Source organism: Grus americana, chromosome Z (genome assembly GCF_028858705.1).
Source record: "Grus americana isolate bGruAme1 chromosome Z, bGruAme1.mat, whole genome shotgun sequence".
Taxonomy (NCBI): Eukaryota; Metazoa; Chordata; class Aves; order Gruiformes; family Gruidae; genus Grus; species Grus americana.
Genome location: NC_072891.1, coordinates 86,071,328 through 86,096,186, shown reverse-complemented (window position 1 = coordinate 86,096,186; position 24,859 = coordinate 86,071,328). Strand labels below are relative to the sequence as shown.

At 39.9% G+C, this 24,859-nt stretch overlaps 1 protein-coding gene across 2 annotated transcripts in view; it reads left to right on the top strand.

Moving 5' to 3' along the window:
- The window catches only part of MCTP1 (multiple C2 and transmembrane domain containing 1), a 283,726-nt gene that overhangs the window by 175,625 nt on the left and 83,242 nt on the right, over window positions 1-24,859 (top strand). For both annotated transcript variants that reach the window (XM_054810646.1, XM_054810645.1), the window contains 5 exons: window positions 9,324-9,426; window positions 11,542-11,644; window positions 12,013-12,114; window positions 12,460-12,534; window positions 14,368-14,487. In XM_054810646.1, coding sequence (XP_054666621.1) covers window positions 9,324-9,426; window positions 11,542-11,644; window positions 12,013-12,114; window positions 12,460-12,534; window positions 14,368-14,487 — 503 coding nt within the window. The remainder of the gene's footprint in view (window positions 1-9,323; window positions 9,427-11,541; window positions 11,645-12,012; window positions 12,115-12,459; window positions 12,535-14,367; window positions 14,488-24,859) is intronic.

Below are 24,859 nucleotides of genomic sequence, written 5' to 3'. Positions count from 1 at the left end.
CTACTACAGTAGGTCACTTCAGTTAAGCCCCTAATAAACTGTTGATAGTCGAGGGCAGTTTTTTCTCCTGTTTCAATAGCCCAGTGTTGGACAGTGCACTTCAGATCGTTAGGGTTAGTATAGGGGTTGGTTTTTTTAAAAAGAGAGGGAGATTGAGGGTGGTGGTTTACAACCCCCACACATCCACGTGCATTGAACAAGATGCCAGGGTGGGCTGAAATTTCGGTGAAGTTGTGGGCAGGGGAGTAAGTTGGCACTACCAGTTTGAAAATGGGGTGTTGCTCAAATGTACCCTAACTGGGTTTGAAAAATGCCCCGAAAAAGAACAAAGTGAGACTTCTCCTCACTCAGCATACTTGCAAGGCAGTCTAGGAAAGGGAGGATGGCCGAGGGGTTGAGACGTTCCCCACCAGTTCTTGAAAGCTCGCCTTGATTTCGGGGAGAGCTGAAAAATAGGGCATCTTCCAGGACTGGGGCCTTTGAGAGAACTGACAGGTCTAGGAGGATGTTTCCCCCTGAAAAACAGCGTCTTTCCATGGTCAAAACACAATTTCAGGGCTTCCACCGATGCAGAATTGTGTTCTGTTGGAAATTGTGGGCACAACAAATACCCCGTCCTGGAAAATACCTATTTTTTAATAGGGGTTGGGGTTTTTTTTGAAACAGTAACAAATAGACATTGAGCATGGTGTTTATGTTTTCTTCTCTTCCTGAGAAGAAAGTTTTGTTTAAATCTTCCATTGCATTTTAGCTATTCAGCGCAAGCTGGATTTCTCCCTAAATCCTCGGCTGAAAGAACTTATATTTCCCCACTCCCCATGCCTTTGCTCACTTGTGGTTCCTCTGGAAGACAGGCAGTCCTTGTCAAGGGTTCGGCTGCTTGCATAGCAGCGCGCGTGCTACAGGGATGTCCTTTTGCATGAAGAAATATTCTGATGGCGCAGGAAAACGTAAGGTGCAATGGACTCATCATGTCAGTTTGCCTCTGAAATTAATAGGTATTCCGTTCACCTAACCCGTATCAGTTTTGGAAAGCAATAGGCCCTTCGCCATGACACAGTGCTGGCGTAGGCAATAGTCAGGTGAGCGTTTTCCTTCTGCGGCAGAGTTGGGTGTAGGTGGGTCATGGTGCAAGGCCGCCGGCTTTGCAGGCCGCGCTTGCATCTCCTCTGCTGGGGCAGATGCGTTCCTCCTTTTCCTTCTACCATGAAATAAAGTTAAAAACCTCTGACTTGTTATTGACGAGGAGAAAGCAGGGTAAGAAAAGATGTGCCATGGGTTTGATCAACTCCAGCAAAAGTCCTGTTATTTTTAGGAATAATAGTTAGCAGCTCAGATTCATTAGCCGAGCAAAATCTAAGCTCCATGTGATGGCCTGCCTGGAAAACAGTTTGTTTTGCTGTCTTTGGGCTTTAATTAAGACGTGTTCAATTCTAGCCCCCTGGCTCCCCTCTCCCCCTGCCCCCACCCCGCTTGCTGTGTCACAGACCGGCGATCAGACGCTTTCAGATGGTCCAGCCCATGACTTTGACCTTCTGCGCGGTCCGGCGTTCCCTGGGGAACCGTTCAGCTCATGAGGTCTGATTTCACACTTCCAGGATGCCTCGGCTCTCTGAACAATGACAGGGAGACAAAGCCCTTTAGAGCAGGCCGCATGGGGACTTGTTTAAATTGGAAACTAGAGAGGAGTCAAGGAACAAGGTTACAGGCTACAGAATAGTGCTTTTAATAAAGAGCTCACAGCTCTGGTGCAGCTCAAAGAGGGCTACCTCTGTACAATTAATTGAGACATTTATCTGGAGCATCTTAGGCCTCTACTTTCTCACAGAATTATGTGATAAATATCAGCTAAGAGGCAAATGAGATGTGCATGAAATGAATTTTTAACACTTTGATTACTGTGTCTCCAGTCTTCATTAGAAGTAAATTTATTTGTATTTCTGACCTCATTATTAATCAATTGTCTGCTTTTTTTTTTTTCTTTTTGGCTGGGGGGGGGGTGGTGGTACCGTGATTTCAGAACCTGGTATGTCAGACAGATTTTAGTGAAGAGCTCGGTGATATTTAGGCTTACAGTCAAAACCTTTTCAGGCTTCTCCTACTGTGAAGCACAGAAACTAAGTATAGAAAAGGAGGCAGAATTTTTTTTTTCTTCTTCAGTTTTAAGTCTGGAATTCAGCTTCTCTTCTAAGAAAATTCCATGTTAAAATTTTGATTAAAGTACTTGAAAGTGGGAAGGAGATACCGAAATGACTAAATGTGCAGAATGCAAATGAGTTTTCTAAAATCTGTTCTACTAAAATGTCCTAATACCACATGTGCAAAAATAGTCTTTGAAATTGTTCTTCAAATGCTAGGGAATGTCAGAGTGATGTACACAAACGTTAAATTCACAAAGGTATGGAAGCCCATGCATGTAAAATTGAAGGAATAAATTCAGAGGCCCTTTGGAAATATGGTTCCAAAAGTAATTTGCTCTGTCAATTAGTGCAACCAGATTTCAATATACACTTGAAATATCTTCACAAAGTATGGAAATCTACTAGATGGGCAGTATTCTACGGTAGATAAAAATCTCACCTGGTCCTGTCATACAGATCACCTGAAGATATCAGCCCAATATCATGTCCTGCAAAACTACTTTTTTTTTTTAAGAAAGTAGCTGGTTTAGAATAGTAATGGCAAAATTAGGATTTAAAATACATTTTTGGTTAACTGTTGCCTTTAGAATTAAATATACAGTGAAAGGATGACTTGTGGTTAGTAACTTTTTCTTTTTTTTTCCCCCTGTAACTATTCTCTGGAAATGAGTTTAACAAGATCGCAGCACTTTTTGCTGAATTGCCTGATAAGGTACCTCGCAAATTCATGACACCGGTCCATTGCAACGTGACTGCAGCAGCACAGTTAAAGAGGAATTATCATATAAAGATGGAAAACTAAGAAAGGTTAACTGACTCAGCTAAGGCCGACAGAGCAAGTCCTTGTCAAAGCTGGCATTTGGCTTGGGTCCTGTACTTAATCCATTAGATAAGGCAGCTTCTCATGCTATTGAGCCATTCCTCCTCCTGGCCAAAGGTCAGGCTGACTGCTCTGTTGCAAGCAGCTGGCTGGCAGGGAGCTTGGAACAACATTAGTGACATTAGCGTCTGCATGAGTGGCACTGCCCCCCAGAGTCATGAACTGGCTGTCTTGTCTTCCCGAAAAATAAAGGCCTTTTTTGGCTGTGGGGACTTAGATCTGTAATGGACAGGCAGGGCCAGCGGTAGGGGAGAACCGTAATAGCCTATGAAATATTCAAACAATATCTCAGCTCTCATAACCACGTTAAACTTGGTTGAACTTTGCGAAGTTGTGGTTTCTGAACTTGACTTTTAGAAGTAGAAATGGAATTGAACTCTCCTATTAAATTTTTAAAACTATCCAAAACATTTAGTAGTCTTTGATTCTAGTTCAGTTTGGATAATGCAATTTGAACACTGTAAAATTGATGTAATACTTAGTGCCGAATAAAGTTAACGATTTGCTTGAAATCAGTTCTTGGTCTAGCCAGTGCTGGAGATGACTTTCTGCCAGAAAGCATGATGTTTATGACTGTACACAGGTGGGTTTTTCCTCTCTAAAACAGGGAATCATCTTACTACGTAAAATATGAATGTTCCCATATGCTTGTATATTAAAGTCTCCTTTTTTACAATATTAACTGAGTAATATGCAGACAACATGCAGTTTTCTGGAGAAAAATGCATGTATTTGATAGAGTTTTATAATAAAAGGACATCACAGTTTAACTTGTACGAAACATGGCAAGCAAGACACGTAAATTTAAGCTTTGATGATAGCTTTTTGTCAAAGAAAACTGCTTTGTGTACAATTGGAACTAGAAAGTGAGTGCAAAAGTGCAATTATGTTGAAGTCCCCGTTTGGAAGAATTGCTGTGCCCCAAAATGAATTTTTGCTGGGAAAACAATCTACCAAGAATCAAAATTTTTTATTAGACAACTTCCCCCTAAGGGACCGTTGAAGGACATACCTGTTTAACTTGCCCAGAAATATGAATTATATTGTATTGCAGTTTGACAGCTCTAATATTCAGGTAAAGTTCATATTTATACAAACAAAAGATACTTGCATCTGAATTGGTCACACGTCATTCAATCACTTGTGAAAAAGCAGTACTTTCAGAGTTGAACTTGAGATGACACCCAACATTTCGTTGGTTTAGCTGCCTACTAGAGTGGACAGAGTCCAGCTCACGTCCAGCCTGGCAGATGGGCTGCAGTGGCATGTGTCTGAGGCCAGTCCACCAGCCCTAGAACATCAGTTCACAAGGGTTCATGAGCCACCTATCATCTCTGGTGCTTGCTGATGAGTTCCAGCATAGCAAGCCAGCTGATACACACATGTGGAAGTCCTGTGGTCTTTGAACTGATGGAAAGGGCCTTTCCCAAACTTGTCCAGGAGAAAAACACAGCAAAACCATTAGGCGATGTGGTGCTGTAGCTACTTGAGAAGAAAATACAGAAGCTAAAATTGTGTGGAGGTTGAGACTTTGTTGTTTTGATTTTCTAAATATTTTGAGAAGCAATTAAAAATTGCCACTCATTTCTGTGATGAAAAGGTGTATTTTATATACATACAAGAGAAAAAGGTTGTTCCAATGGCCAACCTTCTGAGCTCCAGATTATGAATCTGAGCTCCAAACTTACTTTATTTCTTTAGTGAACAATTTCCTGGGCTGTGGGGGACTTTGACTTTTGAAGCAAATAACAAAAAAGACCTCTCTAGTTCCTGGTTACCCTCTCCTGCAGCTTAACCACTGTTGCAGAGTTGGGCTGGTTTGTGTTGATGGGTGTACAGTTCATCCAGGGGCATGCAGTAGTTCCGATAGTTAAGGTGACAAGTAAAAGGCCAACAGTTTAATTAATGTGTGTATAGTGCGCAACATGAGGAACACAGTGCTGACTGAAGAAAAATACTTTAGTTAGAACTAAGTAATCTCAGTTTGTGCTGTGGTCTCGTTGACTGTCTAAAGATTAAATGTAATACTGTATAGCACAAGTAAGGGTGTCTGTCAAGCTAGATGCAATGATGTGTGGCATGATGAATAAAACAGGAAGCTTCAAAAGATAAGTAGTTCTTTATTTTTTTTCAGTGGGAGCTTACATTACAAAGTAGGATTCCTTCTAGGGGATGTTCTCAGATAGTCCATGTCTGTAATGGGTAAAAGGGAAAGAAGGTGAGGGAGATCCATCAAAAGAGAGGCTGCTTTCCCTTCCAGACTATTATGCATGTTATGTGAATTAGCACTTTATTTCTGCCATTTCAGGAGCCCTTAGGACTGTGTAAGTAGAGTCCGAAAAGCACGAAAATGGATTAATGAGATTTGTTTTACTTCTTACTGCAGGTTTACTGCAGGTCTGATTTCAGTCAGTGGGAAAGTGTACTTCACTGGTTTTACCACCTGCTTGTCTCATTAATTCCTTCAAACAGTGCTAGGTGCAATAGTGATTAGTGATCCCACTGAGGTCGTGGTATTACTCGAAATCGTGAGTGCTGGTTTCGGTGGTGCTGGGAGCATACTAGTGTGTAAGGGCCTTAGGCGGGTGCTGGGTTGTCTTATTCTCTGCACAGCACTGAGCACATGCTTAGGGCCGTATTCAGAAGACGTTTGTGGGTGTCCTCCTGATCAATACAGTTAAGTACCTCTAAAGTCACTGGAACAGTAGCTAGAGGCCTATGAAAGGCACGGAGCAGTGGGCTATTTGGAAGATCCTCAGCAGACACAGGGATTTGGGTAGAATTTCTTGACATGTGACAGGTGATACACAGTGATATATGACAGTTGTGATTTAGCCTGTGGTGAAGGGCCTACTTGTGGTGACAACATAATTTAGAGTGATGTAATTGAGCTTAGGCGGCACAAGTCTAATTGAAGGTTTTTAAGTGTACTTTTAGAACTGCTAGATGGACAGCGCATACTTCTCTGAACACATGTGGTTATTGTAAAAATGAGGACAACCATTTATCTATCTTACTTGAAATTGCTAGTTGCATTAACTAGACAGAAGTTGTTTGAGGCTGCCTTGATTACAGTATGTGTTGTGCTTAAGGTACAGGTCTTGAATAATATAGTGATGAATATACATTGTAAGTTCTCGGATTTCCCTGGTCCTCCTAGAGACCAAGGAGACCTAAGGGTGACGTCTTCTAATATTTTAATGCTCTCTTAAGGCTTTCATTAGGAATGATCCCATTATTTTGAACACTCTTACAATGCAGCAGGTTGTCATGGCTGTCAGAGTTAAGATTGCAGTTATTCTTTCTAATAATGAGAACTTGGAAAATGACAGATGGATATGAGTTTCACCAAGTACTTGTACATTGCTTTGGCTTTGTCTTTCTGGATCTTGTTTGCTTATTTGGGTTGGTATCCAAATAACGTTTGCACATACCATATGTTTAGCACGTCAGCAAAGAGTGTTGCCTTTCAGATACCCAGCTTGGTTATGAGTGTTTCTGCATACGGGAGAAGTGCCCATAGGCGATGGTGAAGGGCTTTGCATATGGGAACTTCATAGCCCCCTCATATGGTAAAAACAGTGTTCCTTAGCAGAGGTGTTCATAGCTGGGAAACTTCTACTTGTCAACCATGATATTTGGGCCTTCCCTTGTACCATTTCACAATATTTCCTTTTGTCAAATTTGGTCTTGAACTGTTTTCAAGTTATAGGGGGAGGAGACATGAAATGTTGAGTGTGAGAGGGGGATTTTTTTTATTTCTGAAAACCATTTGTCTTTGGTTTGATTGAGGACCTCTGTGATTGATGTTACATATTGTTTAGCTTTCTTAAGTGGATTGATATCCATATAAATCTATAAGGAGAGTCATTGAAAAAGTGCATGTCAACAGATGCAGAAAATAAATGAATGTAGTAAATACTTTGTTTACAGAAGGTGGCCTTCAGACACTGCAGTGTATTTTCCTGTGTCTGTATACAATTAATAAGCACAAATCACATTGTATCATCATATGCAAATATGACTGATGATACTTTAAAAAATAAGATGAAGTAATACCATCTAGGTCACCTGCTAGGTCAGTTCTGCCTTGTTGTTTTAACTGTCTTCTGGGTGTTTCTTTCTCAAGTACTGAAACCTAAAGAACCTAAATAAATATGTTTAAGTCTCCTACCACCTTTTATGGTTGTGAAGTAGGAAAACATTGAGATGTGTGATACATCCATCTCTGCTGAGTAATGAATTAACCATTTTTCAAGTTTAATGGGAAAGGTTCAGCAGTGTATTGTTTTCTAGGGAAGGTAAACATCAACTCTAACTGTAATTCACAATGTGTTTAAAACAATTATTCTTTATCATTAAAGTTAATAATATGCACATTAACCTCTGATGTAGTCTGAATCAATACTGCAGTTTGGGAGATGTGACCCCTAGACAGCTTTGTCTAAATATTGATTTCATTGTCATTTGTGTAAGGTATGAAACAAATTACATGCCTCCCTAATATCATTAATGTAGCCCCATTGAGCTACTCAATTTATGGCTTCTTATAATGCATGACAAAGCATTACAGAATTATTGAAGACATTGTGAAATACAATTGCTTAGTGTGCTAGATTTGATTGTGGAAGGCCAATGCCAACACTCAATAATTTTCAAATACTTTGCCGTCCATGGGAGGTCCAGAGACAAGAATGAACCACTCTGTAGTATGTAACTTAGTTGTTAATTTCCATCAGACAAACTTCCCTTGGGTTCAGGTAGCAGCAATTTATTCTACAGCTTTCTACTTATATATTTGTAGCCTTACGTGAAAATAATGCATACACTTGTATTCTGTGCCAAAGGCAAATGTTCTTTTCGATTACTGGAGGAAATCAAAATAAGTAAGAGGGATCACATCTCTTTGTCTTGGCCAGCATTTATAGCGGTTGTCATTACTGTCATAATTTGAAATATGAGTTAAATAATTTACTCCACACTGTGATTTCTTCCCTTTATTGCCTCCTTATTGCAACTGTCTTCTCACCATGCCCCTCATGTTTTCATTACTACTCTTTTCATCATAGCTGTTCCTCAGATCTTCCTCGCAACACCTTCTTACCCTTCCAGGAAATTTCAGGGTTGCCCCAAAACCCTGGAGATAGCAATCTTACCTTCTTTTACTTCCTCCCTCTTTGGAGAGTTCCTTTTTCACACAAGCTAACTGTTGTTAAACACAAGATTCAGGTGTCAACTTTCCTTTTTCTCCTTTCCAAATACAAACATTGGCCTTGTGGATGTCTATGAAAAAGCTTCCTGTAAGTTTCATGTCTTCCCCCTAAACTTTCAGTTGGAATGGTTTTTCTTACTCTTTGCTTGGTATCTAAGCACTGCTCACCTGCAGTCATTGGCTATAAGCCGCTTATTTCGCATTCAGAGGCACCCCCACACACACACTCTCTTTCCCCATTCTTTTATTTTAGATAAAAAAATGAGCTTCCATATCCAGCCTAGGATACTGCTTCCATTATCTACATAGTACATTTTCAAAGCAGCATCTTCATACTTTCTCCTGTGGTGGCTTTCATGCTGAGGGACCTTCTTGTAAATATATGCAAAGCTACTTCATTGTGCTTTAATGTATACAAAAATCTCAACCACATTTGAGCTTCTGCAGTGCTGAGACTACAGCCCATCATTCCAGCTGATATCATCTCATTGTTTAATTGTACTTGCCCATTTTCTCTGGTGTTAGGCTTTTATCTGTGGCTGTCTTCAAGGCTTTTTGATTTTGGGGAGAGGATTTGTACAGCATGAAACATGTAGGGCATAGTAATCTTTGGATAACTATCATAGGTGCTATGTTATTACAAATAATATGGAATAATACATTTCCTGCATATCAAAATGCTCTAATTACGTTATCATTACAGGCAACGTAGGATTGGCACCATTAAAGTAAGGTTCTCTTAGCTGTCTCAGAAGGGTGCTTGGCACCTTTTAGGAACATGCTGGTTTTTCATCAGAAAAGTCTGTGTGGTGGGGTTTTATTTCTCTTTTCTTTTTTTTTTTTAAAGACAAAAAAAGATGTTCTTTTAGTGAAGAATGTTAACAGATTACGGAGATGAACAGCCTGTTGTGATCATCTTGAATATAATGCAGACCACAAGGCTTCCTGGAATTAATTCCTGAGAGAATTACAATGCAGCTTAGGAAAAGAAGAAAAAAAAAAAAAACAAACCCTAACTAATTTTTATTTAAACCTTGCTTATGGTGGGTTTTCTTAGTTCATAAATTTTGTTCAAAATTTTCTCTTACAGGTAAAAGTGACCCATTCTGTGTAGTTGAATTGAACAATGACAGACTGCTGACACATACCGTCTACAAGAACCTCAATCCAGAATGGAACAAAATCTTCACATTGTAGGTGTTCGGATTTTGTGAGTGTTTGGGGGGGTTGGTTTTGAGTTTTTCTGGGGGCAAGGGGGGGGGGGGTGGTCTGTCTGCTGTTTTGAAGGGGATGTACATGTGAATCAAAGATGCCTACTGCTCATTCTGAAGAAAGATAGCGATGACATACTGATACTTCTAAATGACACAGCTGAATACCTTTTAGACGCTTAAAAACATGAAAAAAATTAGAGAAGGGGTACTATTTTAAAGGTGAAGGAGCAACGTCTGTTTCTTGGAAACCAGGTATGAGTAATGCTGTGCAGTCCAGACTCCCACTACCTTCAGTGAGAGTTTCAAGGGCCAAATCCAGTGTGATGGGTAGAAAAAAGGATATTGTGATTACACCCTTCATTAAAATGTGGTTGTTAACTTTAATAAACATTAGATAACTATATAAAGGAAGGAATTTTAAATGCATTCATACTTCTCTGAATGATGATCAGATACTTTCCACTTGTTCTTTCCATTTACCAACTGCACTTCTCGCATACCATCTCATACCATACTAGTACAATGCTGCCGCTGGGTAAAATGCAGCCTTAAACATTGAGTTTATTGGGAAGTGACGCAGTTGGGTTTTTTTTATCCTTCTGTTATTTTGAAGACTGTAAAAGGCTCTGACAAAATACAAAAAGTCCTCCTCTAACAAAATGTTCCTGTTATTTGTCTTGCTCAGTTGCCTTCTTTTTTCCCTGCTTCTCTCTGTCTGACGGCAATGTGACACCGATGAGTACAAAACTGATCCGTTGCAGGTTTCTCTGCTGCTGAAATCAGCTCACAATCCACTGCAAAACCAGTAGAAGCTTTAGCTTTATGCACACTTACTTCACTGTATCATACATGGAAATACTGTGTTTTGCCATTAGTCTCAAAACACAGTCTGATTTTAGGGGTTTTTTCCCCCCTCTCAATTTGTCGTTCATATATTTGGCATCCGCAGCTTTTCTTGCCCTGCAGTGAGGAATGAACTCAGAACAAAAGAAAAAAATCTCACAACATTTGTACTTCTTATTAGCTTATTAATGTAGTTCTCATTTATGCATCTGCAAACCCATGCTAAATTCTTCATTACTTTATATTTAATTATCTACTAATAGAGCCAATAACTAATCAACCTTTACTGCTTGACAGTGTTCTCTGCATAAGAAATTGCCTGGTTTTGTAGAGGACAAAAGATTTATCAGGAATCAAATAGAAAAACTCAAAAGGCCTTCAAGGAGAGTTCTCACCTCTCTTCTGTGTATATTTGCATTGACCATTTTATTTATCCTCAGATTTGTTAATTAACTTTGGGCTAGCAATCCAGTTTCATCTGGAGGCGTATATTTTACTGAAGTTAAACTGCTGTGCTTGAATTTGTATTTCCTGGATCAGCCATTTGATCAAAGATGAGTTCTCTCAAACAATTCCCTTTTTTTCTCCGAAGAAGGAATGTGAATTTTTCACTTGAGAGTTTGCAATATACAGTGACATTTGTTGTGCATGGTGGTGGGGTGTTTAATAGCTCGCAAGCAAAACCCAGTAGTAGCTAAAAAAAGCATTGTTTCGTATTGCTTGTTCCTAATTTGTTGTAATCACTGTTGTATATTTGTAATTAAGCAAGGATTTTAGAATTAAAGACCTTGTTCTCAGTGCAAGGATGTGCTTGTGTAGCTTGTAATTATTTTAGTTTTCAAACCTACAGATTTCACAGTGTTTGCAGTAAGAATTGCTGCAAGGATAGCGGTGTTTAAGCGATAGTCTTTAAAGGCTCCCAGTCCTGCTGCTTGCGGCTGTAAATCCCCCAGTGCAGCTCCGCGCTGGTTATTCTTGCAGCTGATGCGGTGCAAACCCCAGGTAGGGGATTTAAAGCAACATCCGTCGGAAAACTTCTGCTGGGAAAGCCTCGCACAGAGAGCGAGCAATCACTGCAGCCCTTAGGAAAGCGTTTGGGTTGTACGGAGGGATGCCTTATGTTCTGTGCTCTGCCATGGCTTGGAAAAATAGACGGGTATCTGGTTTTGCTAACCTTTCACGCTTTTGTCCTTGGTACCTGCTGGCGTAGGTGACTTCTTCTCTCTTCCGTGTGTGCGTCTCTCTTTGTAGCAATATTAAAGACATCCACTCGGTGCTTGAGGTGACAGTTTATGACGAAGACCGCGATCGGAGTGCTGACTTCCTAGGCAAAGTTGCTATACCGTTGCTGTCTGTAAGTTTCATTCACCTGACAGACTGCTCTGTATTTTTCCTGCTGAAGGGGGGGGAAGAGGAAAAAAAAAAAGAAAAAAAAAAAGAAAAAAAGAAAAAGATTTGCAGCTCTGTGTCTGTCATTTCTCAACCAAGGTCTGTAATAAGAACACTAAAATTTTAACATACTCAATTCACGGCCATGTTGAATCCCATGATAGTTAATTTTTCCTGACAGACTCGGTCCTGGTAATGAACAGGTACTTGTCAGACTTGCCACAGTTGTTTTGGGTTCTCTGTCAGTTTCAGCAGCTGGGGGTCAGGGGTCACCGGGGGGGTGTATTCAGCGGAGACCGCGAGACAGACGGCTGTCATGTCCTTTTCCTGCAGATTCAAAATGGTGAACAGAAAGCCTACGTCTTGAAAAACAAGCAGCTGACAGGGCCAACAAAGGGGGTCATCTATCTTGAAATAGATGTGATTTTTAATGCTGTAAGTCTTAACTTTGGCTTTTTTGTACTGCTAAAGAGTTCAGTTTCATGAAAGCTTTTGTTCCTGATTTGTAGAGAATTTCTGTCATTCCTCATTTTCTCTAAACCTAGATGTATACTACAGAATGCTCTTCTGCCACTGCCTGGCACACCCACTCTTTTTGTTGCCGCCGCCGCTGCTATTGCTGCTAATGTAAGGAGCAGCAACTCATGCCTCTGTGTGCATTTATGTGTCGCGGGCTTGGCAGCCACGGCTTTGAAACTTCGCAATTTTTGCAAATTGAAGCATGTCTTATTAGCAAGCAGTGAGTACGCTTGAAATATTGACACCCCTTTTAATACACAGGTGAAAGCCAGCATACAAACCTTAATGCCCAAAGAACAGAAGTACATTGAAGAGGAAAACAGACTGTCTAAACAGGTAAAGAGTAAGGAAACACTAATCCTTTCCAAAAGCCTTAATATCAAGTGTGCGCATCCAAATATCTGGTATCATACTGCTGAGGGGAAAGAATAACATTTTCATTACCTGTTTACGAAAGAATATGATAGGTCGGAAAAGGCAGAAACAAAATACATGGGTTTATTGTGTCTCCTCTATAAATTGCAGCTTAATTTCCATGAAACACGTGAATAAGAACACAGTTGAAACCATCAGGTTCCACACATATCAGATTATAGCACAGGTGCATGTAAACCAAGTCTTGCATAAATTTTTGCTGTTAACCTTGACCCGAAAGATCTCCCATTTGTTGCAGGGCAGAGAGTCTTTCAGCATTCTTTCAGCCAAATTTTAAATAAGTTAGTTGAGCAAGGCTTGAATCAAAGGTGAAGGCAGACTAAAACTGTTAATTACTTTTGAGAGTCCTGTGGGTAGGAAATGTCTGGACCCATTTTCTATTTTCTCTGGATATTTTTGCCACTCACAATTTTAATGTTTTAGTAAAAATTATTTAAACACACATCTTGTCTTTTTCCCCACTCAAACTACTTTCGATTCAGTTTTTCATGTTCCACAAATGATGTATTTTATATGGAGAGAACTGGGCTTCTGATTGGACTGTAGGAACAAGACTTCTGTTGTTTGCAATGAAAAGGCAAAGGTCTAGAAACTGGTTTTTATTTTGCAGAAAGCTTGTAGACTGGAGCGTAATTTAAATTATCTGCTGGATGAATTTTATATCAATCGTATGATGCATGTCATTAAAAAAGACTTCAAGAGGCAGAATGCTGCTTTCTTTACTCTTCTGAATAATGCAGTTACTAAAGCAGCATTTTGTACCACTATTCCTGCAAAGCAGCAGCAAGGCCTTTTATTCAAGATACATTCTTCTCCCCACTCCCATAACAGAAAATGCCATTGTGCTTTTTGCCGGTGGCAAGAGGAGTTAACTTTAAATACCCACTTTGGGTTGTTTTGGGTTTTTTTTTTTTAGATTAGCTTGCACAGGATACCCCACCACAATACTGTTGTGGGGAGGGGAAGGAATCTTTATGTATGACTGATGCAGTTGATTTTGAAACATCCATATTTTCCAAGAGTGAATGTATCTTACCTACCTAGCATTTTCTGTGCTATTGACTACACAAATTAAATCCTTCACTGGTTTGTTCACTTTTTTGGTCATGCGAATTGCCATTTTAGAGGATTCAAGGGTATTCTCCTCAATCAAAGCCCAGCACTGTTATGTCTCATCTCTATATGGACTGAATGTATGCAGTTAAAGTCACTTTGATAAATACTTAAAAACATGTGGTCAAAATACATCACAGCAGACAAATTTGTTACAAATGAAAGAAAAATTGATTGTAAAGGATGCAGGTGATCTTAATTAGATTAGAGCAATAATTTTGCACGGCTTCAGGTTAGTGTCCTACAGCATCTTTTTATTGAGAGAGGCCAAAGTTTGTTAAGTTCTTGACAAGGGGGAAAGTCTTGCCTACTTAATAAGACTCTGAAATCTTAATAACCAAACAATTCCTGAAATTTTGCAGCTAGTTTTTTAAAATGGAACAACAATTTGTGTGCTGTTTAGAATTAAATCCAACAAATATCAGTTGACACAACTAACAAATTCTCTGTCTTCCAAATCTCTCAAATTTTAAACTACCTTTCTCAATTTGTGAGCTAGACATCTTAAGATGTTATTTTCTCAATCTTCACCCAAATTAAGAGTGACAATATTGTAAGCATGAGCCTCTTCTGAAACTTTTGGGATTTTGAAGCATTTTCATTGATTCATCTTTTTAACAGCTACTATTGAGAAACTTCGGCCGGATGAAGCGCTGTGTCATGGTGCTCATAAGTGCCGCCTACTACATAAGCAGTTGCTTTGACTGGGATTCTCCCCCAAGAAGTCTTGCTGCTTTTGTGGTATGATCTTCTTTATATTGTTGTTAATCACCCTGGTGTACGTGTGTTCTAAACTGAGAGATAATACGGTGTTGATGGGGGGAGAGATTGGTCTGACTATTTTTTTTTTTTTATTTAAAACTTTGCATTACGAAGATACCGCGAATCAGGTTTATTCACCTTTTTTAAAAAAGTAATTCTGTTTAAAATGTCACACAAACAAGGTAGTTGGTTTTTTTAGCTACAATTGTACAAATAACAGAAGCAAGTCATACAACTCAAAATACAGTCAGTGAGCTATGGATGACAAGCCTTGAGCTTCTTACACGTTACTTCTGTTAAATTGTGTTCGGCTCCCTTGTATATTGCATATTTACTCTAAAGCCTGTTTTGACCATTTTGTGAATGTTTTTAGATATCATGAATATAAAATTAGTGTTATTTTGTCCTCCACACGTGAATATACGTTACACCTATAACTTCTGTTGAAGTACAAAGCCCTGATCCCAAATAGTTGCTTCCTTACTACAATTTAGTGTTCTTGGTTTAAAAAACAGAACAAAATTAAAAAAAACCCCACAACTATAAAATGATGAATGCAAACAGACTAGTACCTTTTAGACATCAGGCTCTGCTCCTAATTTAGTTGTGAGTTCATTTTTAGTAATTTAAATTGAACTACTGTTTCACCATAAACGTTAGCTTCATTAATAGTAACTTTTATTTTCCTGTTAAACTTGGAAAATTCCAAGCATAATCATAAATTAGATTGTGTTTCCCAAAGGAGTGTCTTTTTATTTTCACAAAAATGTGAGCTACAAACAAGACCAGAGTCCTGGTTTGTTTTTAGCCTGTGGGAGTCCCACCAGGAGTAAAAATACATGCATGGACTCACTTTCTGGATCATCTAAATTTATTAAGTTGGCTGAAATACTGAAGTTATGGGCCTGTCCACCATAAGTATGAACAGGGAATGGTTTTGGTCTTACTTCGAATCATTGTGGAGGGAGTCTGGTGACAGTGCTACTAGCTTGGGTGCCTGAAGCTCAGGTGCTTCAAATTTGGAGAAATCAAACCCGGCACTGGAGCTGGCTGCACTGGAGCAGTAAAATGGGGTTAATTATGGTTTTTTGCAGGAAGTTTCTTCTAGCAGGGCTCATTTTGTGCTGACTTGTTAAACCCCCTGTAGCCTGTCAGAGGATGGTAGCAAGCTGTTGGTCCTTGGTTGCAATGTTCATCAGGAGTACAGGAGATACATATGCTGTTCAAATTCTGAGCGTTTCTACACTTTTACTGATGTCCGTAGTAACTACACTATGTGCAAAAATCTACATACAACTGTTACTGTCTACTTTAGAAAGACGATCTGTCATTAGGTCAACTTAAAATGATCAATACTTCAGAGGAAAATGCAGATTTCTAAGGAAAACTCAGATGTTCACATTGCTATTACTGCTCCAGTTAGTAAATACTCATCTGTCCAAGACTGATTTTAATATGGATGTGGAACACCTACCTGTTAGTGGTGGAAGAAGGGGTAACAGAAAGACATCCTATTCTTTGGGGCAAATGAAATCAATTCTTTCTCGTGATGTGCTGCTGTGGCCATGGAAGAGGTTGTGTTGCTGTGAAATTGTAATTGGTTCGAATTATAGAAGAAATTCAGTGTCATAATAGGTAGTTGGAAATACTTGAAACACAAAATTTGAGCAGGGAGGTCTGTAGTAGTTGTATGTCTTTATTGTAGTTATAGTCAATTGCAGTAGAAATGTGTTCCTGATGTTATGTATGTATTTTCATATATATATATGTCTCAAAAGCCTACTTTTTTTAGTTTCTTTTTAGCATTTGTTTTGCTCTGTGGTGGATGTGGTAGTTATGCATACGTTATGTCTGCATCAGTACTGTGACTTCACAGACGTGTTCCTGCTCTACCTTCAAAGGTCTGGTCTGTGCTTTTCAACCTGATGTTGTTCTCTCCAAGGATCAAATCATCCCTATGTTGGGCAAAAAAAAGGATACATTTTTGCTAGCCAAGTCAAATCTACATGAACTTCTGTCACGATCATAAGCTTTGGATTTAGATGGTTTCTGGAGTTTCATAGCTGTCATAGGCCCTTGAAAAATCTTGAGAGTGTCTCACTGGCACATGTAGTGCTGAATTATGCTTGCACTAAGGTTACACTGGAATTTAATCGATTCTATAAAAAAGCTGTACTTATACATATCATTTTCATCTCTTCCCTATTATACAAATCGTATCTCCTCTTGAAGTTGTCTCCCAGAGGTTGAACAATGTCACAGCAAAATGTCAGTGCCAGAAAGGAGATGAGAAATAGGCTGTTCTGGAGGTTTCCATCTCTGCAGGCAGACTAATAAGTAATATCCGAGAAGTAAACTTTTAAACTTACCATTTCTTCCTTCGTGTTGGATTTGAAGACGTACCTTGATGAATTAGATCACAATACAGATTTACAGGCATTTCACAGAAGTTGTGTATGCGAGGGTTGGTTTTTCAGATCTCCCATTGCCCCAAGTTCTTGGCGTTACAATTACAGGTACCCTTTTCTCGTACCTCACCCCATGGCTTTACTTTCCGATGGGGCTACTGTTACAGAAGACCACAGGTGAAGAAATTCTGGCAGACTAGATCAGTTTTCAGAAACATAGTAGGTTAGTTGTAATTAATCAGAGATTAAAGAACGGAATGCACAGAAAGGCTTGAATAATGAACGGCAGTTGTCTGCTTTATGCTCTTCGCACACGGAAGGGTTCACTGCAGCTCATTTTAAAGTCATTCTCCTTGGACAGTCACAGTCTTAGTAGTTGAGACTAAAGGTGTCCATTGAAGGGGCTTGCTGATTATTTATACTTCAGAACTTAGCTGTCTCAAACCTTTACTATTTGGGATATTTTAGGAAAGGAAATACTTTTTTAATATTTTAGCATGGTTCTTCATCAAATCTGTCCAAAGGCACCAGCTCAATGACCGTTGTTGCACATGGTGTACCTAGAAGTACAGAAACCTAGAAGTTAAGTTTTCAATGTTCTGGATTATACATTTCCTCAACTAAACAATATTTTATCTGCTTTGGTTGAACTTCATAAGCTCATCGCCTTCACTGGGGATTTTCCCTGAATGAATTAAGGTTTTGACTCCTTTTTTTCTGTGCCTCAGTAATTCACAGCAGAATAATTGCTACCCACACATTTTTTTTTATATGTTCATGTTAATATAACTGTGACATATTATTAGCTGTTATTTTTCAGATATTCAGAAGTATTTGTAAATATCTCATGAAACATAGGTCGATTTGACTAGAATATGACTTTGGATTTGAACCATCAGAAGATTTGATATTATCTCCTCCTTTTTCGGATTTATTTCCTGTTAAATAGAGGAAGTATATAGCAACAATGTTAAATTAATCTTTCCATTCCAGAACAGCTTTATTATATAGCATGTAGCCCTGTTGTGTCTAGAGACTGATTAAGAATGTTTACGTGTTTGTGGTTTTGCTTCTTAAGCACCTAAATGCATTGGAAAAAATAGAATACGTAGAGAGAGCTTTTGCTGTAAATTCATATGATTTTCTGTATTTAAAACTGACCTTTGGATTATTTGGCAGTTATTTTTTTATATAATTTTAGTTCAGTAATTAATATGGTATGTTTTGGGTAGAAGAACTTTATTAGAGTATGCAAAATTGGATGGTTTTCCTTTAGATTAATCTACTGTGGGCACTGAAATGTCTACTAAATTGGGTCTAATTTCCATCAGCTTCTTGACCAGACATTTGTGTTCTTGCAGATGTCAGTGGGTGCAACACAGGGGGAAAAAAGTGTACACTCTTTTTGTCCAGTACTGTCATTTCTCACTGTAATGAGCACAAAAATAATTGGACAACTGAGCTATCAGTAAAAGGACACACTTCAATGTGAGTCAATGAATTATTTTACGGGACAAACTTTAATCTTTAAATGTGATTGTAGATAATTTGTGCTACCATCTGTCCGTTTGGAATTCTTTTAGCCTTTTCAGTCGTTATACAGTAAGTGCTGCTGTGTTTAACATTAACATTTGATATTTTACACATTTAATTTCTGTACCACTGCGTGGTCCTTAGGGAGCTTCGCTCTAGTGCTACATGAGAGAGACAAAGTATTGATCAGTTAACATTTCAGCTACATTTATGTATGTCGCAAAATTAATGAAAATGCCAGACAAAAATGTCAGAGTGCACAAAAAGGTAGAATTTAAATTTGGTAGTTTAATGAAAAGTTTAAGATGTGCATTATCAAAAAATGTCCCCTTGCCTTTAAAGTACAATTCATATCTGAGTAACTAAAGGGAACCACATATTTTACTTAGAGGAACATTGAACATGAAATACGAGGGAATATATAATCTTCAAAGTGTTTGGTATCCCAAAATGGCCTCAGTAAAGCACTTTAATTGCCTGCTTGAACATTTAACAGTTACTCATAAAATAAACTTGTTTCCTTTCTCATTTGGAAGCAGAGTACCCTCACCCGATCACACGCATACTTTCCAGTATGTCCTCAAAGCTTTCTGTGAACACGTTCTTCTATTCCAGTTCTTATTCCTCTGAATATTTCTGTACGTATGTATACGTGCACGTAGAAAATACATTTCTTTCCTAGGCTTTGAAATATTGATAAAATGACTCACCCTGCATCCAAGTCATTTGTCTGGTCTAACTCACCTTTCCTTTGTCTTCTAATGTCACACAATTCATGTGTGAAAATGACATAATAGCATCCCTGGCCTTTGATTAAGTGTTAGTTCTCTTGCACATACACCATTTAATTGTGGTGGTGTCATGCTAATTAATTGAACCCAAGAAAGAAACAGGAGCAAGAAGAGCTGGTTTCTAGCAGGAAATGAGACAGTAATTTTGTCAAGTTGCTTAGCTTTTCCCTATTAAAAAGGGAAATGATCACTACTCTGTATTTCAGAAGCAACTTCCTCTCAAAGCTGAAGCAGAGAGGTTGTATTTTGGGGGAGAGTCAATATGGTACCATCAGGAATGGGAATGCACTTGTGTTGGTCATTAAATATTTTCCTTTTTTCCCACACTGTAACTGTAGGAGAATCAGAATTTTGCAGATATATTTAAGAGCTTATAGATTTTGCCATTGTTGATACCATTATTGAGGATATAACACATAAATGCCCTCAAATTGCTTTTTGCTAAACCTGGGTGAAGCGGACGATCAGATTGTCTTTGCCACCTGTTGTCTAGAATTTGAAGTGCTGGTAAGGTAGTTGCAAAAACTTCTTATGTCCTAAAAAAGCCTTTCCAAAAATTCCTGTTGCTGTCAAAACTGCCTGTTCTCAACAGAGAGGTTTGCAGAGGTAAGTGGCATGGCAGTGGCAAAGCCAAGCACAAGGTTCATTTCTGATGCAGGTTGCACATACGTGCAAGAGTCTTTCAGCTTTTTGTCAGCTGTATCTCCACCAGCAGGAAAGAGAATGAAGTAGACCAGACTTCTGTGCTTTTGGGTTTGTTGGGGTTTTTTGTTCTGGTTTGTTTGTTTTTTGTTTAGGGTTTGTTGGGGTTTTTTTTTTTTCAGAAATGAAGCAGGCAAAAAGAAAAGTGATCTAAATCCTGTTTCCTTTTCCCTGATTTTCTATAGACTAGCAGAATTAATGTGAGACTGCTGCAAAAATACAGGGATTTGAGCTTTCTGCAACACTTAACTATATTCTGTGCTGGATTTTGGAAAGTAGGATAGGAAAGAAACATGTATGTAGCAGATCCTGATATATATGACCATTCAGATCTATTAACCATTCATAGAACATACCAGCACCAGCAGTATTAAAAAAACCCCTCTTTACTTAACCATAGCAGTTGACGAGCAATGCTATTGTGGAAATACTTGGTGTCATCAATCCACAGCTTGTGTTTGATATGTTGACTGTTGGCAAATCTGATACAAGGAAAGACTGTGCAATATTTATATGCTTTAAAATGTCTTTTAGTATTTTGTTTTTGAAAACTCACTTTCATTTTACTTCCTGCATAGAGTGGACGTGTACTTGTTGAACCGGTTCAGCAGTGTGATTCATTGCCTAAGTGCAGAATTGGTGCCGTTTCTGGTGATGTAGAGCATCCTGTGTGCTGCCCAGCCACTGATCCAGGAGGGCACGTGTCTTTTTTCGGTTCAGTGTCACTTCTGCCATCACCACCCAGGTGACTGGGGTACTCACACTGGGGTGTCTAAAATGGCACCAGCTCTACCTTTAGGCACTTTAATTGCTCCCTTAGGTATTTATTTTACCTGCATATCTATTTTAGGTACTTACCTAGATTCCACTCTGAGTTCATCATCTTAAAATGTTCAATCTCAAAAGCACCTATGCAGTGTGGGGAAATACTTTCCTTATTTTACATGACCAACTAAGGAAAGAGGCTTTATGATTTCTCAAACAGGAAATACATGGCAGAATAGAGTGTTGGTATCCCAGGTCTTGGACTATTCCCTTCACTACCAGACCATTCTTACCACCTCTTTTCTCCTACTTAGAAAACTGACCACTTTGCTTATCAAAGCTTTTAAAATGCTGTTGTAGCTTGATACACCAAAACGTGTGATGCACCGAAATGTGATTGATCAAAAATTATATAAATCAACCCAAACTATTAGTTACCATCTGGTACTTACTTAGTATTACCCAAAAAGTTCTAAAAACAAGCTCAGATTTCCTCTTATGGCAGTGATGTGACTAGAAATCTAGGCAACCAATTTGTGTGGTCTGCAGTATGTTTCAGATAAGGCAAACCATGTCCAAGGCAATTCCCAGCTGCCTGGTGTTACTAGAAGCGTTGCAGAGTGGTTGCGTTTGACCCAGCGTGTCTACGTGGCAGAGGGGGTTTGCACTGCAACATGTATTCCTACTTGCACTGTCCTCTTGAGTGTACAAAACTCTCCTGAATAAAAAACTTTGCACTTGAAAGACTTCAGATAGCATTGATATTAAGTTTGGATAATTATTTAGTACTGGTGTTCTAAGGAGAATGTAATTGTGTACCTTATCATCATTGGCTTCCCCGAGTTGCTATTTCACAGTCATTGGAGGAAATCTTGGCCATTTAAAGTTTCATTACTTAAATAGTGCACATGGGTGGATTATAAAATCTCTTGCTTTTTCATCATCTTTTAGTTATGAGTCATATGAGAACCAACACATTATAAAATCATGTTACAAAGAGTGTTTCGCTTCCTTTTTATTTTAGCAGCGGTTAGGTATTATAATGGTTTGCCTTGAAGTGGAAGGACTGGGCCACACTGATTTTACTGGACCTTTCAATAGTTAAAATAATATAATATAATGTTTTGCAAAAATTTTCAGTGTAGTAAAGAAAGAGGCAATAACCAGGTACATCATATGCTGGTGAGAAATGCCCAAGTAAGGAAAATCAAATAGAGAAGCAATATTTCAAAGCTTTTGAAAATAAGATGTGCAAAAGGTTAATAAAGGCAGCCTGTTCAGAAATGAAGCTATCAGTTTCTTCCTAATGCTCCTTAAGGAATCTTCAGTGTGCTGATCCCTATAGAGTAGTTGCTTGTTTACTAGGTACATAGCTGGTAGGTGATACTTTAAACATCTGTGCCTGGGTGGAAGAATGAAGAAAAAACAAGTAATTTTCAATATGCTGGATTTTACTGGAGTGAAAACACTTAGGGTAACTTTGTAATGTTTAACTATGCATCATGAAAATATTTGTCCTGCTTGTATTGCTTAACATGCAATGTTATAATTTCAGTTTTGATTGCAGAATGTGGAATCCAGACCATTAATATGAAAAAGGCTGAGAACATATTTTGTTTCTACTAGTGCCACACATGCCAGGTACCCAGCCCCCTGAGATGGAAGACATGGATGGGGAGCAGATTGAAGCCCCCATAGTCCAAGGGGAAGTGGTTAGTGACCTGCTACACCACTTAGACACACACAAGTCTATGGGATGGGATGGGATCCACCCAAGGGTGCTAAGGAAGCTGGTGGAAGTGCTCACCAAGCCACTTTCCATCATTTATCTGCAGTCCTGGCTAACTGGGGAGGTCCCAGTTGACTGGAGGTTAGGCAATGCAACTCCCTTCTACAAGAAGGGCCAGAAGGAGTATCCAGGGAACTACAGGCCTGTCAGCCTGACCTCGAAATCGGGGAAGGTTATGGACCAGATCATCTTGAGTGCCATCACACAGCATGTACAGGACAAGGAGATGATCAGGCCCTGTCAGCATGGGTTTATGGAAGGCAGGTCCTACTTGACTAACCTGATCTCCTTCTGTAACAAGGTGACCCGCTGAGTGGATGAGGGAAAGGCTGTGGATGTTTTCTACCTAGACTTTAGTAAAGCCTTTGACACCATTTCCCACAGCATTCTCCTGGAGAAACTGGCTGCTCATGCTTGGATGGGCATACGCTTTGCTGGGTAAAGAACTGGCTGGATGGCCGGGCTCACAGAGTTGTGGTGAATGGAATTAAGTCCAGCTGGTGGCCGGTCACAAGTGGTGTTCCCTAGGGCTTAGTACTGGGGCCAGTTCTCTTATCTTTATCTCTTCAGTATCTTTATCAGTGATCTGGAGGAGGGGATCAAGTGCACCCTCAGTAAGTTGCCAGACGACACCAAGTTGGGCAGGAGTGTTGATCTGCTCGAGGGGAGGAAGGCTGTACAGGGGGATCTGGACAGGCTGGGCCGATGCCCGGAGGCACCTGTGTGAGGTTCAACAAGGCTCAGTGCCGGGTCCTGCCCTTGGGTCACACCAACCCCAGGCATCGCTACAGGCTTGGGGCAGAGTGGCTGGAAAGCTGCCTGGAGGAAAAGGACCTGGGGGTGTTGGTCGACAGCCAGCTGAGTATGAGCCAGCAGTGTGCCCAGGTGGCCAAGAAGGCCAACAGCATCCTGGCTTGTATCAGAAATGGTCTGGCCAGCAGGACCAGGGCAGCGATCGTCCCCCTGTACTGGGCACTGGTGAGGCTGCACCTCAAGTTCTGAGCTCAGTTTTGGGCCCCTCGCTACAAGAAGGACATTGAGGTGCTGGAGCGTGTCCAGAGAAGGGGAACGGAGAGGGGAAGGGTCTGGAGCACCAGTGTGATGAGGAGCGGCTGAGGGAACTGGGGGTGTTGAGCCTGGAGAAGACAGGCTGAGGGGAGACCTGACAGCTCTCTGCAACTCCCTGAAAGGAGGCTGTAGCCAGGTGGGGGTCGGTCTCTTCTCCCACGTAACAAGCGATAGGGCAGGAGAAAATGGCCTCAGGTTGTGCCAGGGGAGGTTTAGGTTGGAGATTAGGAAACATTTCTTCACCCAAAGGGTTGTCCGTCACTGAACAGGCTGCCCAGGGCAGTGGTGGAGTCACCATCCTGGGGTTATTTACAAAATGTGTATGTGGTGCTTGGGGACATGGGTTAGTGGTGGCCTTGGCAGTGCTGGGTTAACAGTTGGTCTTGATCTTAAAGGCCTTTTCCAACCAAAACAATTTTATGATTGTATGCCACATGACTAACAATAATTTGTTTTACCAGTTTTGTACACAGTCTCAAAAGAAAAACACCCCAAGGTAACAATTGCAAAAGTTAAAGAAGAGGGTTTGTCCCTTTTTCTAAAAAGGGACTGTCTGCCATACAGAGCTTTATCCTACATTTTTAGCAAAAGAGAGATGCTGCATGCTTCCCATTCCGAAAATGGCTGGTTTGGGTAAGACAGTGTTTGAAAGCTTGCTTCCCACTTGGAAATAACTGGCGAGTGGCGATGCTGCTTGTGGTGAGGATACCACGAACCGGGACAAGTGGCAGGGAGAATGGATGGTTAGTCTGTTCCCCTCAGGACAGCAGGGAATTGAAGTGAAAAATGGTTGTGCGTTCTGCCGTCCCCTTTCTTGTGGCCCATCTTTATTTCAAGTGGACAAGCTGCAGAAGCATGATGTTACAAAAGAATACTTAAGAAGTTGACAAGTGGTGGATTTTTTCATTTTTCTTCTACATTAGGCACGAGTTATACAGCACATTATGAACGTACTCTTTATTGTATAGTTTAGTCAGGGTAAACATGTTTCCACCCAAGGCGTTTTCCGTACCTGAAGAACTAGGATTAAAACCATTCTTTCAGGAAAATGATGCTTCTCTGAACCACCTTTCTGAGGTGTTGGCCCGAAGCAGCGGCTGCAGGTCTCAGGGACAAGGCTGCTTCAAGCAGATTACTACCTAGGCAGAATGTTCGCTTAGATTTCTTAATTAAAGGCCAAATTGACAGTTGCAAAGTTGTGAAGAAAATCCTCACGTAGCCTTGGCCATGTTGTTGGTAAAGGCTGGGTGTTTGCAGTGGCATATCTTGCACAGTAACTTTTTGTACTGGTCATG